Below are 17,930 nucleotides of genomic sequence, written 5' to 3'. Positions count from 1 at the left end.
TGTATGAGAGTGAAGCAGCTGATGAAAGCATTCTCTTTCTCCGAGAAGAAACTCCAGTCAGCAGCACAGAGGCACAGGCTCCATACAGTTTCCACATTAGGCCAGCCTGGCCTAAGCTGCTTCAAACATGTTGCTTCCTTCTCTGTTCCTAGATGCAAGAAAAGTCAAGTTCTAACTGCATATGCAGTATAACTGATGAGCAGTTCTGGGCTTACTAGACAGTCATGGCTTTGGGAGCAAGAAGCAAATGGAGGCCTTGGGAAAAGAGGGGAGCTTTCCACCTATGGCTCTTCCACAATAGAGTCTACATCCAAAAAAGCCTCGTGAGTTAGTCACAAGAGCTTTCTGTAGAAATGGAATTCTCAAAATAATAATAATAATAATGGTAGTAAATTATATTTTCCTTTTGATTTCTGTCATAGTATCATCTATACAATATGGCTACCTTTGCCCAGCTATGGCTGAATGCCCAGCAAAATCACCAAAGTGTTTGGGTTCTCTTTTCTGTAAGGTAGACTTTGCTTGGGTGTGGTTACTGTTAGCAGTGATGTCAAGAATTGAGAAATCAGCATTGAGGGTGGCACCTGTGAGGATCCATGCACCTTCAGGTGAGAAGTTGCCCAAAACTTGAGGAAGCTCGACTCTGGGGACTCCAGGACTTCAGAGTTTCCTGATCACTGGCTCTGTTCTTTTTCAGACATTGTGCATACTAGCCAACATAGCAGATGGGACAACAGCAAAAGAGCTTATTATGACCAATGATGACATCCTGCAGAAGATCAAGTACTACATGGTAAGCCTTTGTCCCCTGCACTGCAGCATTCGAAGTCAGAGATCATGGCATCGTTAGCTCAAGACAGATTGTGCAGAGGTTTTCGGAAGGAGGATGGACTGCTCTGTGGCAGATGCAAGGAACTCTCTTCCATCCTGAAGAAAAGGACAAACTGACTCCTTGAAGCCTGTGCCATTTGGTAATAGCCAGCTCCCCAGCCTGGTGATGATTGCCTCCCTCTCAAGGCTTCAGTCCCGGGTGGACGGACTCTCTAGCCCTCTGGCATCTTAGTCTCTGGACGGCTTCATTTCCACATGCTGCCACCTGCTGCCACGGCCATTCCCTGCATCTTGTCACCACCACACTGTGTCTGGGCATCAGACATTCTTCTTTTTCTTCTGTCAGCATTTCCTAGTAATCCTAACAAAATTCTGCTTGTGGAAGAACCTTCCCTTCCTCCCCATCTCCCACTTAACCTGTCTTCTCCTTGCCTGCCATGTCCGAGTTAACTATAGAGAAAGGCACAAAACCGAGCTGGGTGGTCATGGTTTACAAAACCCAAATGGACATTCAGTCTGGCCCAGTGAGGTTTGACTCTGAAAAGCAGTTGAGAAATAGGTGTATCTTGATGGTTATGGGAAGTTAGGTTTCAAAGATTATTGCCTTGTCTCCTCCCTCCCAAGATTTTTATTTAATAGGTATGAGGTATAAAGTACTTGGGTGGTTCTTTATGTGAACTTGAGAACCACTGGCTTAGGGGAGTCTCATTATCCCGTGGCTTCTACTGTCACCTCTATACTGATGATTCCAAGTGTATACTTCCAGCCTAGACTTCTCTTCTGAGTGCTGGACCCATTTATTCTCCTCCATGTGGCTGCCTAATAGCCTCTCAAGCCTGATGTTTAAAAATGAATTCTTGGGGGGCCGGCGTTGTGGCTCACTTGGCTAATCCTCCACCTGCGGCGCCGGCATCCTGTATGGGCGCCGGGTTCTAGTCTCGGCTGCTCCGCTTCCAGTCCAGCTCTCTGCTGTGGCCCGGGAGGGCAGTGGAGGGTGGCCCAAGTGCTTGGGCGCCTGCACACTCGTGGGAGACCAGGAGGAAGCACCCGGCTCCTGGCTTTGGATCGGCGCAGAGTCAGCCGTAGCGGCCATTTGGGGGGTGAACCAACGGAAGGAAGACCTTTCTCTCTGTCTCTCTCTCTCTCTCACTGTCTAACTCTGCCTGTCAAATTAAAAAAAAAAAAAAAAAAAAAGAATTCTTGGGGCAGGCATTGCAATGCAGTAGGTTAAACTGCTGTTTGGGATGCCTGCATCCCATATTTATTTGAAAGGCAGAGAGGTAGAGAGAGAGAGAGAATGAATGAATGAGAATGGTCTTCCGTCTACTGGTTCACTCCCCAAATGGCTGCAACAGCCAGGGTTGGGCCAGGCAGAAGTCCAGAGCCTGGACCTTCATCTGGGTCTACCACGTGGGTGCAGGAACCCAAGCACTTAGGCCATATTCAGCTGTTTTTCCAGGTACATTAGCAGGAAGCTGGATCAGAAGTGGAGCAACCAGGGGCCAGTGCTGTGGCATAGCAGGTGAAGTTACTGCCTGCAGTGTCAGCAGCCTATATGGATGCCAGTTCATGTTCCAGCTGCTCCACTTCTGATCCAGCTCCCTGCTAGTGTGTCTGGGAAAGCAGCATAACATAACCGAAGTGTGTGGGCCCCTGCACCCATGTGGGAAATCCGGAAGAAGCTCCTGGCTCCTGACTTCAGATTGGCCCAGCTCTGACTGTTGCAGCCATTTGGGGAGTGAACCAGTAGATGGAAGATCTTTCTCTCTCTCTGTCTCTCTGTCTCTCTCTCTCTCTCTGCTGTTGCCACTTTCTAACTCTGCCTTTCAAATAAGTAAATAAATCTTTAAAAAAAAAAATAAAAGTGGAGCAGCCGGGACACAACCAGTGCCCATATGAGATGCCGGCTTTGCAGGTGGCAGCTTTACCTGCTACACCATAATGCCTGGCCTTTGCCTTTCTAATGGCTCTGCCATCTACTCTTTCTTTCTTTCTTTCTTTTTTTTAAAGATTTATTTATTTATTTGAAAGTTAGAGTTACACAGAGAGAAAAAGGAGAGGCAGAGAGAGAGAGGTTTTCCACCTGCTGGTTCACTCCGCAGCTGGCCACAGCAGCCAGTGCTGCACCGATCCTAAGCCCAGAGCTGGTAGCTTCTTCCAGGTCTTCCATGAGAGTGCAGGGGCCCGTGGACTTGGGCCATCTTCCGCTGCTTTCCCAAGCCATAGCAGAGAGCTGGATCAGAAGAGGAGCAGCCGGGACTCGAAACAAAGCCCATATGGGATGCCGGCACTGCAGCAGCGGCTTTACTCACTACGCCACAGCACCAGCCCCTACTCTGGTTCTCAAGCCTAAGAATCTACCTTGATCCTCTGGCTCTGTTCCTTTATTCATCCAGTTTATCAGCAAGTCCCATCAGCCCTTTCTCCAGAACTGATCTTGAATCTGTTTACTTCTTTCCATCACCAGTGTCTCCACCATAGCCTAAGCCACAGCACTGCATGTCTGATTGATTGTAGTAATAGAATAGCCTCCTAGACACTTCTGCACTGTCACTCCAGTCCCTTCAGCCCAAGTGGTCCTCTGAAAATGCAAGTCAGGCCTGTCCCTCTGCTGCTTAAATTGTTTAGGGCCTTCCTTTCAACTCAGTTACATCGAGACCCCTTACTCTGCCCTACAAGGACCCAAGACTTGGCCAAGCCCACTTCTCTGAAAGCAAAACTCTCTCATCTCAGACCTTTCCAGGAAGTTTTCCTTTTTCGTTGAACCCCCGACCCGTGGCTGTTTGCACACGTACCACCTTCTGTTCCTTACGTCTCTGTTTAAACGTTGCTTCCGTCAAACAGATATTTTCGTTGCATTCCAGCTGAGCTAAACACCAAACTCTCCACCATCCAGTTTTCTCTCTCAGCAATTTGTTTCCCTGAAAATATATTTAATGGGGGCCAGTGTTGTGGTACTGCAGGCTAAGCCACTATTTTTGACAACAGCATTCCATATTGGAGTGCTGATGCAAGTCCTGGCAGCTCACTTCTGATCCAGCGTCCTGCTAATGCACCAGGAAAATGGAAGATGGCCCAAGTGCTTGGGGCCCTGCCGTCCACATGGGAAACCAGGACAGTTTCGTGCTCCTGACTTCAGCCTGACCCAGCTGTGGCCATTGCCGCTATTTGGGGAGTGAACCAGCAGATAGAAGATCTTTCCATCTCCCCTCCCTCCCTCTCTCCTCCTCCCCCTCTCCCTCCCCTTTCCTCTTCCTCTCCCTACCTCATCTCCTCCTCTGCCGCTCTGCTTTTCAAAAATATCTTTCTGAATGTGCAATACACATAGCAAATGCTTATTTGTCTTAGTTTATACAAATATTTGTACATACTATTATACAAATATACAGATATTTGTTTTAGAATACACTAATATTCCTTGATGATCTGATAACAGGAGCAGATAAGCTGTATTCTGTTTAGTCTTAGTGGAGCCCAAACTGGACATTTCTTTAAAAGTGTTGTCAGGTAGAAGACGGAAGAATCACTAACCATAGAATTCTTTTTTTTTTTTTTTTTTTTTTTTTTTGACAGGCAGAGTGGATAGTGAGAGAGAGAGACAGAGAGAGAAAGGTCTTCCTTTTGCCGTTGGTTCACCCTCCAATGGCTGCCACAGCTGGCACGCTGCGGCCGGTGCATGGCGCTGATCTGAAGGCAGGAGACAGGTGCTTCTCCCGGTCTCCCATGGGGTGCAGGGCCCAAGAATTCTTTTTTTTTGGACAGGCAGAGTGGACAGTGAGAGAAAGAGACAGAGAGAAAGGTCTTCCTTTGCCGTTGGTTCACCCTCCAATGGCCACTACGGCTGGTGCACTGTGCTGATCCGAAGGCAGGAGCCAGGAGCCAGGTGCTTTTCCTGGTCTCCCATGGGGTGCAGGGCCCAAGCACTTGGGCCATCCTCCAGTGCACTCCCTGGCCACAGCAGAGAGCTGGCCTGGAAGAGGGGCAACCGGGACACAATCTGGTGCCCGACCGGGACTAGAACCCAGTGTGCCAGCGCAGCAAGGCGGAAGATTAGCCTAGTGAGCTGCGGCGCCAGCCACCATAGAATTCTAATGGAAGAAGCAATGCCCACCTCTGTCTCTGCTTGATTTAGGTATTTTCCTGCATGAAAAGACAAGTCTGTTTCAGCCTTCAGATTTATTCTTTAAAGATTTTATTTATTTAGTTGAGAGATACAGTTACAGATAGTGAGAGGGAGAGACAGAAAGATCTTCCATCCTCTGGTTCACTCTCCAAATGCTGCAATCCCTAGAGCTGAGCTGATCTGAAACCAGGAGCCAGGAGCTTCTTTCAGGTCTCCCACACAAGTGCAAGGGCCCAAGCACTTGGACCATCTTCTACTGCTTTCCCAGGCCATAGCAGAGAACTGGATTGGAAGTGGAGCAGCTGGGACTTGAACTGGTGCCCATATGGTATGCCAACCCCACAGGCAGAGGATTAATCTGCTCCACAGCGCCGGCCCCTCAGCCTTCAAATTTAAGTTTGTGGGAAACCATTGAGCATGTAGTGCCATTGTGAGTAAATCATTTGAATGTACTGGGAAATACTTTTTTAATTGGCTAATACAAAAATCATCTATAAAGATTGTTTTACTATTGGGTCCTCTTGTGTTTAGGAGAAAGCACTCTGTGTATCAGCGATCCAGTGTAAGTAGAAATGGTTGAACTTTGGGGGCCAGCACTGTGGTGCAGCGGGTTAAAGCCACAGCCTGCAGTGCCAGCATCCCATATGGACACCAGTTCACCTCCTGGCTGTTTCACTTCCCTTTTTTTTTTTTTTTTTTTAAGATTTATTTATTTGAAAGTCAGAGTTACACAGAGAGAAGGAGAGGCAGAGAGAGATAAGAGGCCTTCCATCCGCTGGTTCACTCCCCAATTGGCCACAACACTCTGGAGCTGCGCTGATCCAAAGCAAGGAGCCAGGAGCTTCTTCCAGATCTCCCATGTGGGGGCAGGGGTCCACAGACTTGGGCTGTCTTCTTCTGCTTCCCCAGGCCATAGCAGAGAGCAGGACTGGAAGTGGAGCAGCCAGGACTTGAACTGGCACCTATATGGGATGCCAGCACTGCAGACAGTGGCTTTACCCACTGTACCACAGCGCTGGCCCTGCTCCATTTCCAATCCAGCTCTCTGCTATGGCTCTACCTCTCTCTCTAACTCTGTCTCTCACTCTGTGGCTCTACCTCTCTCTGTAACTCTTTCAAATAAATAAAATAAATCTTAAAAAAAAAGAAATGGTTGTATTTGAGTACATAAAGTAAGTTCAACAAGAATTATTTTTAAAAGGAGGTTTCTGGAGGCTGGTGTTATAGTGTAGCTAGTAAAGCTGCCACCTGCAGTTCTGGCATCCCATATGGGCACTGGTTCATGTTCTGGCTATTCCACTTCTTTTGTATATTTTTAAAGATTTTAGTTATTTATTTATTTTGAGGGGTAGAGTTACAGCTGGATAGGAAGAGGAGCAGTCGAGACTAGAATCAGCACCCATATAGGATGCCAGTGTTGCAGGCAAAGGCTTAGCTCAGTACACCACAGCGCTTGCCCCGGCTGCTCCACTTCTAATACAGCTTCCTGCTAATGGCCTGGGAAAGCAGCAGAAGATGGTCCCCAAGTGTTCAGGGATCTGTCACCCATGTGGAAGACCCAGATAAAGCTCATGGCTCCTGAATTTGACCTAGCCCAGCACTCATTGTAGTGGCTCTCTGGAGAATGAACTAGGAAGATAGGAAGATCTCTCTCTCTCTCTCTCTCTCTCTTTCTCTTTCTCTCTTTCTCTCTTTCTCTCTCTTTCTCTGTAACTCTGACTTCCAAAATAAATTTTAAAATCTTAAATAAAAAGGTTCTTCAATCATATTAGAGACATTTCATAAGTAGAGATTTGATCACGGTTTTTTTGGATAAAGAAATAAGAGTAATTTGATTATGCTGAAAGCTGAATGTGGTGTCAGAGAAGTAAATCATTTAAAAATTGTTTGTGAACATCAAGTTGTATAATTCTTTGACCTTATCTTCACTTTCTTCCCTAAAGGATTTGTTGGACCATTTGAATAGGAAAATTAGTAACTGAAGTGAAAAATATCAAATGCACATCCACCCAAGCAATGTATTGGCCTCTAGAGACTAAAAGCATAGTCTAAGTCAGAAGCATAGAACTGTCATGTGTCAGTAGCTCTGTGAGTGTGGGCTAAATCATAAATTGCAGGCTGTGTCTAGGGTCCCAGAGGTATTTTATTTGGACAGCCAGATGGTTTTTAAATTTTGAATTTGAGTGTCTTTGGGCAAGGCTTGCGTGCCACAGTTTGCCAGCTTCCCCAACATTCCTTGTTGTCTTTAGCCCAAGCTTTCGCTCATTAGTGTTAACTTTGAGGCTTCTGTTTTAGACTTTCACGCTGTTACAGTTGCCTATGATGCATTACCAGACGGTGATCTAAACTAGCGTCGCCTCTCTTTTGATTTTTTTATCTGCACCACCAGGGTCATTCACATGTCAAACTGCAGCTTGCCGCCATGTTTTGTATATCAAACCTCATATGGAATGAAGAGGAAGGTGAGATTGGTGAGATTTGTTCTGAAGAAAATCACGGGAAGAGAGTCTCACACAGGGAAGGCAGCAAGTGCCCTGAGATCCCGGGCAGAGGTGCCCCACTCATTGGACTCCTGGCCCCAAGCACCCTTGGTGGGAGAATCAGTGGGACTGGCCTGAGCTGGCTGGACAGTCAACACTGACCTCCTACCAGGGACCCAGTACGTACCAGATTCCTTGGGGCTGAGCTGAGAAGGAAGTGACAGTGTCTGCCCTTAGGGGGATCTGATTAGGAGGATGGTGAGATGCACTTGCAGAAGGTGAGAGGAGAGAGCAGGTGGGAAGCTGGGCTGGTCATTCGGCGTGGAAGAAGCACTTGTAAAGACTCCAGACAGACACGCACCGTGGGCAAGAGGGTGCATTTGTGATGGATGAGGAGTGCATCAGTGGTAGGTCTGCAAGGAGACCTGTGTAGGTTCGAGGTTCTTCATCCTGGCTGCATGTTAGAGTCAACCTGGGGATTTCACACCCGATCAATTAAATCAGTAATCTTGGGGTGGGCTCCAGGTTTAAGCATTTCTCAAAGCTCCTCCGATGATTCCAAAGTACAGCCAAGTAACAGATGCAGGTAAGGACTGGGTGTCCGTGCTTTGTTGGCTGCATCAGCATGACTTGAGGAGCTTTTCTAAATGCAGATTGCTAGGCTCCTCCTTAGGGTCTGCTCACTGAGTTCAGAGGGGTCAGTGCACGAGCTAGGCTCTTCAGTGGAGGAAGAAAGACTTAGGGAGATGCTCTGTTTAGCACTGTGTCTAGAGCAAAATGAAAGGTAAACTGGATTCAACCCCACATGCCTCGATACCCGCTACCATCTGTGTGCTGGGGAGGCAAAGCCGCCCTTAAGGAGAGCTTAATCTAGTAGACAGGTAGAACAGAGCCGCATGAAATCGGAACTGCCAGTTGTGCTGACCACGGGTCAGTGACAAGTTTGGGAGGATAGTGGAAGCAGTGCAAGGCCTAGCTGGCCACAGCTGTGGGTATGTCCTGAAAGAGTGATGATTAGACCCCGTGGGCCAGGCTAAAGACTCTGACCTTGACCCTATAGTCCGTGGAAGCATTAATCCAGTATTAGAGCCCAGGAGGAACTGCGGCAACAAGGGCCAGGAGGCAGAGAGACCAGATAGAAGGGCAGTCAGCGAGGCTAAGCACGCGGGATCCAGCAGAGTGGGGAGTTCAGGCGGGACAGGTAGGGTGAGGGGTGAAGGACAGTGGCAGAGCTCGAGATTGGCGATTGAACGTCAGAGAGAGCAGCTGGGTGGGTCACGTTCCTAGTAACCTGCCAGCTTTCATCTTCTAGGGTCACAGGAACGCCAGGACAAACTACGAGACATGGGCATCGTAGATATTCTGCACAAACTGAGTCAGTCACCAGACTCAAACCTTTGTGACAAGTGAGTATCAACATGGAAGGGCCTTCTATTGGCTGGTGCTGGATTATTTTATTAAAGGGTTTGAAGTCTTAGTAATTCACATGGCCAAACTGTAAATCTTTTAGATTCTCAAATTTTCCTTTTTAATTTTTTGTGAGCCAACTGTTGACATTTGAGTGAAATGTAAGCTAATAATTGTGAAATTATTAGCGACTCATCTCTGAATTAACATGGGTCTCGGCTACCTTAGTAGTTATCTGAATAGGACCCAGAGGCCACGCATTTACATTCCTTTGATCATTAAAATAGAGACACCTGTGGCCTTTTGGAAAGCAGAAAGATCAGTTGTGAAAAAACTCAATTAGCTCAAAAAAATCAGCTCAAAACTTCACTAAACACCTGCACTGTGCCAGGCTGGGGTACAGCAATAACCACTGAAGAGTCCCTTTCCTCAAAGAGCTCGCCATTTCCTGGGGAAGGCAAGAGTTATCATCAGAGATCCAGCTACCCTCAGAACAGCCCCAGGTGCTCTTCCTGGCTGTATTCCCTCCCTGCCAAGCTCACTGCTGAGTGTAATAACCAGTAGCAGGAAATGGCAGCTCTCTCCTTCTCCCTTTAGCCCTTCATCTGGCCTGTCCTTCTCATACCCCGCCCCCCAGCACACTTGCTATGCCCACCCTGCACTCCAGCCACACCTACTCAGAGTCTCACACCGTCGTGTATTTACAGACTGTTCGATCTGATTTGCCATCACAGTCCCCTTCTCCATGTATCCATTCATTCAGTGATAGTTTTTAAAGCACCCGCCCTCTACCAGATGCTGTTTTAGATATTGGAGATAAAATAATGAATAAAATCCTTGTCATCATAGCACGTAACATTCTAGTTCAAAAGACAGTCACCAAATGAGTAAGTAACACAATCAGGCACCATGAAGAAAAACAAAGTGAGGAATGGGCAGTAAAGAAAGTTGTTTAAAAAAAAAATGATTGATTGGTTTGTCTGTAAAAGTGATGGATGGTTCCCTCCCCATGTAGGCGCAAAGGTCAGAACTGGGCCTGGCCAAAACGAGGAGCCAGGAATTCCATCTGGGTCTCCCACGTGGGTACAGGGACCCACGGATTTGGGTCATCTTCCACTGCTTTCCCAGGCACATTAGAGGGAGCTGGATCAGAAATGGAGTAGCCAAGACTTGAACCAGTGCCCATATGTGGTGTTGGCATTGCAGGCAGTGGCTTTACCTGCTGCACCACAGCGCCCATCCTAAGAAGGCTTCTTTTCATACAGGTTGGTTAGTAAAGGCCTCTGTGAGGATATGACATTTGATCAAGGCTGAAACTAGAGTCTGCTAGGGAGCTAGAGGAAGAGTATTCCAGGCATAGGGAACAGTCAGTCCAAAGGCTGAGGCAGGAATGGACTTGGCATGTTCAAGGAACAGCAAGAAGCCCTGTGGGGCTGGAGAGGAATAACAGGGAGAATGCAGGGAGAAGCTTTCATCTTCTCGGGTCACAGGAACGCCAGGACAAACTACGAGACATGGGCTTCGTAGATACTCTGCACTTCGGCTTTTATTCACAGCTTCATGGGAAGTTCTGAGCAGAGGTGACATCATCCTCTTTGAGCTCTTAGAAGATTACCGTGGTGGCTATATAAAGAGTCACCTGCAGTAGGACAGGAATGGAGGCAGGAAACCAGTTAAAGCCTACTGTGAATGTGGAGGTAAGAGATGAGGGTGTTAAGTGGTGGAAGTGTATTGAGAAATGTATTGAGTGTATTGAGAAAGCCCAAAGCGTTTTGAATATCACATTGGCACTCAGAAACCTTGGGGATTTGGGATTTACAGATTAGGATGTTCAACTCCTATTTGTTCGGAATTGAAAACAGGTCTTTCTACTTAAAGCTGTCTTTGGGAAGATCTAGAATGCTAAGAGGAGGCTCCTCAACATGAAGTAGGATGAGTTTGGGCTCTCACCTGCATAATCTGATGGTATTTCCCCCGATTTCTATGGCACAAAAGTTCTTAAATTAAAATCCCCATTGAAAGAAGGTCTGAGCTATTTACTCTAAGTCCATCTAAAAAAAGGTGATCTTGCCTCTAAAACCACCCATCTAAAAGACTCCTTAGATAATAAAGGCCATAGAAAGATAATCAGGATAGAGTCTTTGAGCCCCAAAATAATCAAACATAGACACTTCTGAGTCAGATCCGAAGGAATTGGTAGCTTAAAGGGTATTGCAGGATTTTGATCAAGACATCCATGTGAACATCCCCATCGTGGCTCAGTAACATCTGTCAACTGCAGAAGACATGCCACAGGTTCCTTCTGAGGTTTTGTGTCCGTTTGACTTTCTAGCACTTAGAGATGACGGACGATCTATCCCCATGCAACCATCTCTGCCCCAGGCTCAGAGGGCCTCGGGTGTGCAGTCAGGGAACACCCCACATCCACCAGAACTGCTCTTCTTGGCTTCTTAGTGGATTTATAGGGGCGGATGGATAACCATTAAGAGCTAGCTTGTGGTATCATTCATTAACTTCTCCTGAAAATGTCAAGACCCCAACTCACATATAACTTGGGGACAGAACAGTTCAGAACTTTCTGTTCTGACAGATTATACTATTCACAACTCTCATCTTTATACAGTCTTCTATAACTGCAAAAAAAACTTCTTAGTATATTTCTTCAAAAGCTTTATTACGGAAACTCTACTTGAACCTAGCTTATCAAATGCCCAGTCTGCTTGCTGTAACTTCTATCAACTAGTAGCAGCTGAAAATTCTAGCCTTTTCACAACTTGGAAGGAGAGCCCATTGCTGAAAGCTGCCTTCCTAACACCTGCAGTTGTGACCTCTTTAGAAATTCATGATGGGAGTAGTCAAAAAGGCCTTCACTGGGGCTGGCGCTGTGGTGTAGTGGGTAAAGGTGCCCCTGCGACACCATATGGTTGACAGTATGTGTCCCAGCCACTCCACTTCTGATCCAGTTCTCTGCTAATGGTCTGGGGAAGCAATGGAAGATGGCCCAAGTGTTTGGGCCCCTGCCACTCATGTGGGAAACATGGATGAAGCTCCTATCTCCTTGCTTCAGCCTGGCCCAGCTGATGGAAGCAGTAAATAGAATATCTCTGTCTCTCCCTCTCTCTAACAGGCAGAGTTAGTGAGAGAGAAAGACAGAGTGAAAGGTCTTCCTTCCATTGGTTCACCCCACAAATGGCCGCTACGGCCAGCGCGCTGCGCTGATCCGAAGCCAGGAGCCAGGTGCTTCTCCTAGTCTCCCATGCGGGTGCAGGACCCAAGCACTTGGGCCATCCTCCAGTGCCTTCCCGGGCCACAGCAGAGAGCTGGAGTGGAAGAGGAGCAACCGGGAGTAGAACCCGGTGCCCATATGGGATGCCAGCACCGCAGGCGGAGGATTAACCAAGTGAGCCATGGCGCCGGCCCGTAACTCTGCCTTTCAAAATGAATAAGTAAATCTTTTTTTTTTTTTTTTTTTAATTTGACAGATAGAGTTAGTGAGAGAGAGAGACAGAGAGAAAGGTCTTCCTTTCGTTGGTTCACCCCTCAAATGGCCGCTACGGCCGGAGCTACGCCGATCCGAAGCCAGGAAACAGGTGCTTCCCCTGGTCTCCCATGCAGGTACAGGGCCCAAGCACTTGGGCCATCCTCCACTGCCCTCCCGGGCCACAGCAGAGAGCTGGACTGGAAGAGGAGCAACCGGGACTTGAACCTGGCGCCCATATGGGATGCTGGCACCACAGGCAGAGGATTAACCCAAGTGAGCCACGGCTCCGGCCCCATAAGTAAATCTTGAAAACAAAAGGCCTTCTCAGGCCTTACTCAAAGGATCTCGCTTTGGGGCAGGCATTTGGCCTGGTGGTTTAGATGCCTTGGTGTGATGCCCAGCTCCTGATTCCAGCTTCCTGTCAGTCAGACCCTGGGAGACAGCAGTGATGGCTCAGGTGAGTGGATTCCTGCCGTCCACATGAGAGTCTGGGATTGAGTTCCTGGGTTCCAGCTTCAGTTTCTCCAGCCTTTGCTGGCATTTGGAGAATGAAACAATGGATGAGAGCAATCTCTCTCTGCTTCCCAAAATTAATTAATTTTATTTTTAAAAAGGAAGTCACTTTTACAAAGATAAGGAGAGGTCTAATCACTGTCCTCGTTTATCTGCCTTCTTCTCCAGTCACCTTGAGAACCTGCATGCCACATCAGTCATTGCTGGCATCATCACATATGATCCGAGTTGACACAGTAGCCTCCTTCCTCAGCTCTGCGGCATGTGGCCCACGTGGCAGCCTTATGCCATGGGCTCATGGCCCTTCCATCCACCTTCTTGTCGGTACCTCATCACCTTTCCTTAGGTCAGTGTTCCTCATAGCTTCCCAGAGCCCAAGTCATCCTCTTAGTACTGTGTCTCCATGTGTAAATTCAGCCTCCAAGGTAGTGAAGAAAATTCCAGATTCTTCACAACCACGTACCAGTGACAGAGGAAAACTAGAGAGTGTCACAGCTCCGAAGGAATGTGTAATGTCCCTGAGCTACAGCAGATTGAGGAGCAAAAGCAGCCCTCTAGGGGCTGGCACTGTGGTGCAGTGAGTTAAGCTGCTGCCTGCTACATATCAGAACACTGGTTTGAGTCCCAGTTACTCCACTTCCAACCCAGCTCCCTGCTAATGTGCCCGGGAAGGCAGTGGAGGATGGTCCACGTGCTTAGGCCCCTGCCACCCATGTGGGAGACCCAGATGGAGCTGTGGGCTCCTGGCTTCACCCTGGATTAACCCTTGCTGTTGTGGCCATTTGGGGAGTGAACCAGTACATAGAAGATCTATTGATTTTTCCCTCCCTCCCTCCCTCTCTTCTTCCCTGTCTCCTTCTCTCTGCATTTCAAATAAAATGAGTAAGTCTTAAAAGAAATTAAAAAATAACAAAAGAAAATAGCCCTCTAAGAGAACCACAAGAACATAGCCAGAGTACGCTGAAGTATGTGTTGGCCACAGATCTCTATTGGGACCCAGCTGGAATCACCCCAGTTCCTCTGAGAATCTGCCTTACAGACCTCCTCAGGTACCGCGTTGGTCCACCCATCTTGGTGGCCTAATGACAGCTCTGAAATGATGGCTAATGGGAACTTTGTGATTTCAGGGCAAAGACGGCACTGCAGCAGTACCTGGCATGATGGGAGCGTCCCTGGGCACCTGCGAGCATCCCACACCCTTGTTTAAGGAAGTACAGGAACTAGCCTCAGTTGATTCCTTCTATTTGCACAAGTCACCTTGGACTGCAGGGAGCTGTTTTGCAAAAGCAATTTCATAGGCTTAGATCTCAAATTCATCTTGAGAACATTTTTTGAGGTAGTAATTTCCTCAGAGGACTGTTGTGTTTTGTTTTGTTTTGTTTTGTTTTCTGAGCTACCTGGACTCTTTATTAGAACAATCAATCATTTTCCTTTGGACCTACAATTTTTTGCCTATGCTGCAGCCACTTTGTGAGTGAGAATGATTGTGTCTGTGTGGACACACAGGGAGTATGTGTGTGAGTATGTGTGTGTATCAGAATGAGTGGATGTGTGTGAGGGATACCTCAGATTTTTCTTTTCTTATTTTGTGTGAAAATCTCTTTTCTACAGATTTTCCAGGGTTTAAGCATTGCTTGCTGTATAAAGAAAAACTTTACTGAATTATATACAGTTTGAATGAAATGTTATTTTAAAAACAAAACAATTGTTTAGTGTTCCATAAAGGTTATGTTGAATTTTGGTCAGATGAATATTTGTAAGTAAAAAATATATGCATTTCTGAACCTCAACTTACATAGATTTTCTTTATAAAAAAAAAAGAAAAAAAAAAGAAAAAGTTGGCTATAGTTGGCCTGGATAACAGGCTTTATACATGGTGCTGTGCAACATAGTAAGCTAGCATCTTACTGCCGTCAACATTAGCAGGTACAGAGCCTTTTTTTTTTTTCAGCCTAATTCAATAAGTTCTCAGGCTTCCGAGTCAGAAGGACAGAGTGGAGTGAAGTGAGGTGACAGATTCTCCACCATAGATTTTTTGAGACATCAAAGGGAACTAGCACTACTGTTAGTAGAATTCAGCCATGGCCCAGTGGTTACGCCTGACAGGACGTGGGCATGAGAGCCTCCCACCTGCCCTGACTCCCATCTCTGGTGTCGAAGTCTCTGGCCGTGCTTAGAACCTACAGTGCTGGAGCCTTAGCGCTCAAACTAAAAGTAGGGCATCGCTCCTGGAAACAAAGTGAGATCACTTCGTGCTTCCTGAAACAGCATTATCACTGTGAAACTAGAGAATGTTCTACAGACATACCTGTGCAAAGAAGAACAGCATAGTTTAGAAAGCTGTTTTCTCTTAGCTGTTCTCAGCCAATTCTCTTAGTCACTCGGGACTGCTGGTTGGTGTGCTTTTGTAAAATGAGATGGAGATTTCAGTAAAAATGTGGCTAAGATGCTTTCCTGCATGAAGCTGAACACTCCCATGGAGAGACAGGAAGGGGATCTCCCAGGATGACTGCAGATGACTTCTTCTTACAGTGAGTACTGCATAGCCCTTCTGCGGCCCTTAGCTTGGCACCTGCTCCGACTTCTGGGTCAGCTTCAAGGCGAACTCACCAAAGGTTCTTGACTGTGTGAAGGTAGAACTGGCCTTCCTCTTCCCTTTGCTAAAAGAAGGCCGAAGGCATCATGGCCAGGAAGTGAGGGCTGCGGTCTAGAAGTTTGCGGTGAGTGTGTGTCATTGACAGGGCCCCGGGCCCACCCACCAGCCACTCCTGATGGGGCTGCTTGTGTCACAGCTGTCCTGTCACCAACCTGCATATTCCTCAGAAGATTTAAATATGTTTGATTGTGAATGAATGTTTTTAAAATGTATTTAAATGCAATTTTTCCTGTTTTCAAAATGATCACTCAAGATTCAAACACAGAGTTTTCCAGGTTATTTTTTCAGAACATCACTGATTTTAAAATCTGTCACAGCAGGGACTTGGGTTTTGTGCAGATGTGAGAGTGCTAATGTGAGAAGACCAGTTTAAAAAGAAAAACACCCTAGTTTATTTGGAATAAAGTGTTATTTAGTGAGGCCCACTCATTGTTGTTTCTAATCCTGAGAAACTCCTCATTCGGCATTTGTAACTCAAAACACTATAGATAGAGTTGGCATTTAGAAGTCCTGGTAAATATAAAGAAACCAATAATGAATTGCTGAGACAATCGAACTCAAATAGCATTAGAAAGCTGAAGGCCCAATGAAATCACAGTTTCACACTTCAACTCTGTGGATAAATCTTGCCTGTGGGTAGAAACAGCAGTCAAATAAAAAGTGCTTTACTATAATTAATTTGAAGAGAAATGTATTTATTAAAACAAAGCTGTTTGCTGCTTTACGCAGGTGCAGTGTTCAGTCAGCAAGGAAGTGGGAAGAATGGGACATAGTCTTGTGTCTATACCCAAGTTCTTAACTAAGCTTCTCGCTGTCTCTAATACTGCATTCTGTTTCTCCTTTTGTGCCCTGATTGTAACCCAAAATTTATGAACTAGAAAAGAATGTCCAATTTAATAAGTTGCATTTTTTTTCCTAAGCACTTTATTCAGAACAATACATGTTCTTCTGGTAGTGTTTGGATAATATGATTTTAACCCATGCTAATAAAAGCCAAGAGAAATCGTGGCAACTTCTAAACAAGGAGTCTGTTTTCCAAATGTCTAGAACACTAGGAAACATGAGAAGGTAACGTGAACGTGTACTGGCTTTTGGAACCTGTGACTCTTGGTGGATGAAGGGCAGGGAGTGGTTGTGTGTTTCCCAGTGGGGGCGGCCTCAGGTAACGGGGGGGACCCCTCTCTTCCCGGCCCTCCGGAAGCCAGCAGGTCCTCTCCAGGTGGCCACTCCCAGCCACCCAGACAGCCCTCCCCAAGGTCATGTCCACTTGCATGCTCTCTTGTCCCCTCAGGAGTGCCACTCCTCTGCTGCCACTGCCTGCTGGACTCAGACCCAGGGCTTGGCACGTGACCAGCCACACGGTGCACAAACAAGTGTGTCCCCTGGCAAGGACACACACAGGTGCCCTCGGCTCACTCCCCACACACTCCTTCTCCTCCCTGTCTGTGCAGGGAAGGCAGCACCTCCCGTCTCGAGGCCTCGCTGGACACAGGAACCAGGGCCTGGGGGAGGACAGTGAGGGGACTGCAGAGAGGGCAGCCAAGGCGAAACTGAGCCCGGGCGGGAGACCAGCAAGACCTGAGAAGGGGGAGAGGGGAGGGGCACTCCTACCCCAGCTGCTGATGGCCACCTGCAGCAAGGGGCCCTAACGCCTTCCGGGCATGGGGCCGGTGCTGCTGCACCGTGCTGAGCTTCCCAGACCGCTTCCCAGACCGCTCGGCAGAGAGGCAGCTGGAGGCACGTTTCCGTCTGGCTTCAGGGAAAGCTGTGGAGTAGACTGTTGAGCCACCTTCCCCTCTCTGTCGCTGCAGCTCCTCCTGGCTCCTGGCTCTGCCGGGCGTCAGCCATCTCACTGAGTGGAGGGCCGGAGCCAGTCCTTAACCGTGGGGCCGCCCTCCTCCCTGCCAGGCGTGCACGTCCAGGAGCCAAAACAGTACCTGCCCTGCCGCGTTTGCTTCTCTAGGGAACACCCAAGGCAGGGCCTCCACCAAGCTGCTCTGGCCTGAGAGAGTGGGCTGATCTCGGGAGCCCTTCCTGTTGCCCCCATTCCCTATGCCTTGAGCCTTCTGGGCTCCAGAGATGCCCACCATGCTGAACCCCCAGCAACCTGGAGGCACAGTAGTGGGGAGGAAGGCAGGAGTCACCATCCCTCCCACTCGGACTTATCGCTGGGGACCCTCCAGCTCCCCCTGCCCAGCCTGACTGTCCTAGCCACTTCCTGGGGAAACTTCAGGATCCACCACCACCACCACCACCACCACCACACACACACAGGCTCCATTCCCACACCTACTCTTCCCTTCTTCCCCCCTGCTTTCCGGAGCCTTGGTTGCCCCCTCTTACCTTGCCAGTGATGGGTACAGGGGAGGTCCTTGGCTTCCCGGCCTCTGCTAGCCGGGTGCATCCCTCTCTCCTTCCAAGTGGGTCACTGGGAGTCCC

The 17,930-nt window shown here is 47.8% G+C and overlaps 1 protein-coding gene across 13 annotated transcripts in view; it reads left to right on the top strand.

The window, feature by feature from the left end:
- The window catches only part of ARMC8 (armadillo repeat containing 8), a 121,201-nt gene extending 104,690 nt beyond the window's left edge, over window positions 1-16,511 (top strand). For 7 of the 13 annotated variants that reach the window (XM_070072756.1, XM_070072761.1, XM_002716507.5 and 4 more), the window contains 4 exons: window positions 698-793; window positions 7,344-7,416; window positions 8,747-8,840; window positions 13,963-16,511. In XM_070072756.1, the coding sequence (XP_069928857.1) occupies window positions 698-793; window positions 7,344-7,416; window positions 8,747-8,840; window positions 13,963-13,996 (297 nt within the window). In that variant the 3' untranslated portion in view covers window positions 13,997-16,511. Of the gene's footprint in view, window positions 1-697; window positions 794-7,343; window positions 7,426-8,746; window positions 8,841-13,962 lie in introns of all 13 variants that reach the window. The other 6 variants (XM_017346800.3, XM_008266227.4, XM_008266224.4 and 3 more) reach the window with 1 other exon arrangement.
- Window positions 16,512-17,930: the final 1,419 nt, after the last annotated feature.

The sequence above is a fragment of the Oryctolagus cuniculus genome, chromosome 4, assembly GCF_964237555.1.
Source record: "Oryctolagus cuniculus chromosome 4, mOryCun1.1, whole genome shotgun sequence".
Taxonomy (NCBI): Eukaryota; Metazoa; Chordata; class Mammalia; order Lagomorpha; family Leporidae; genus Oryctolagus; species Oryctolagus cuniculus.
Note: the sequence above shows the minus strand (reverse complement) of the source record. Positions and strands in the feature narration are given on the sequence as shown.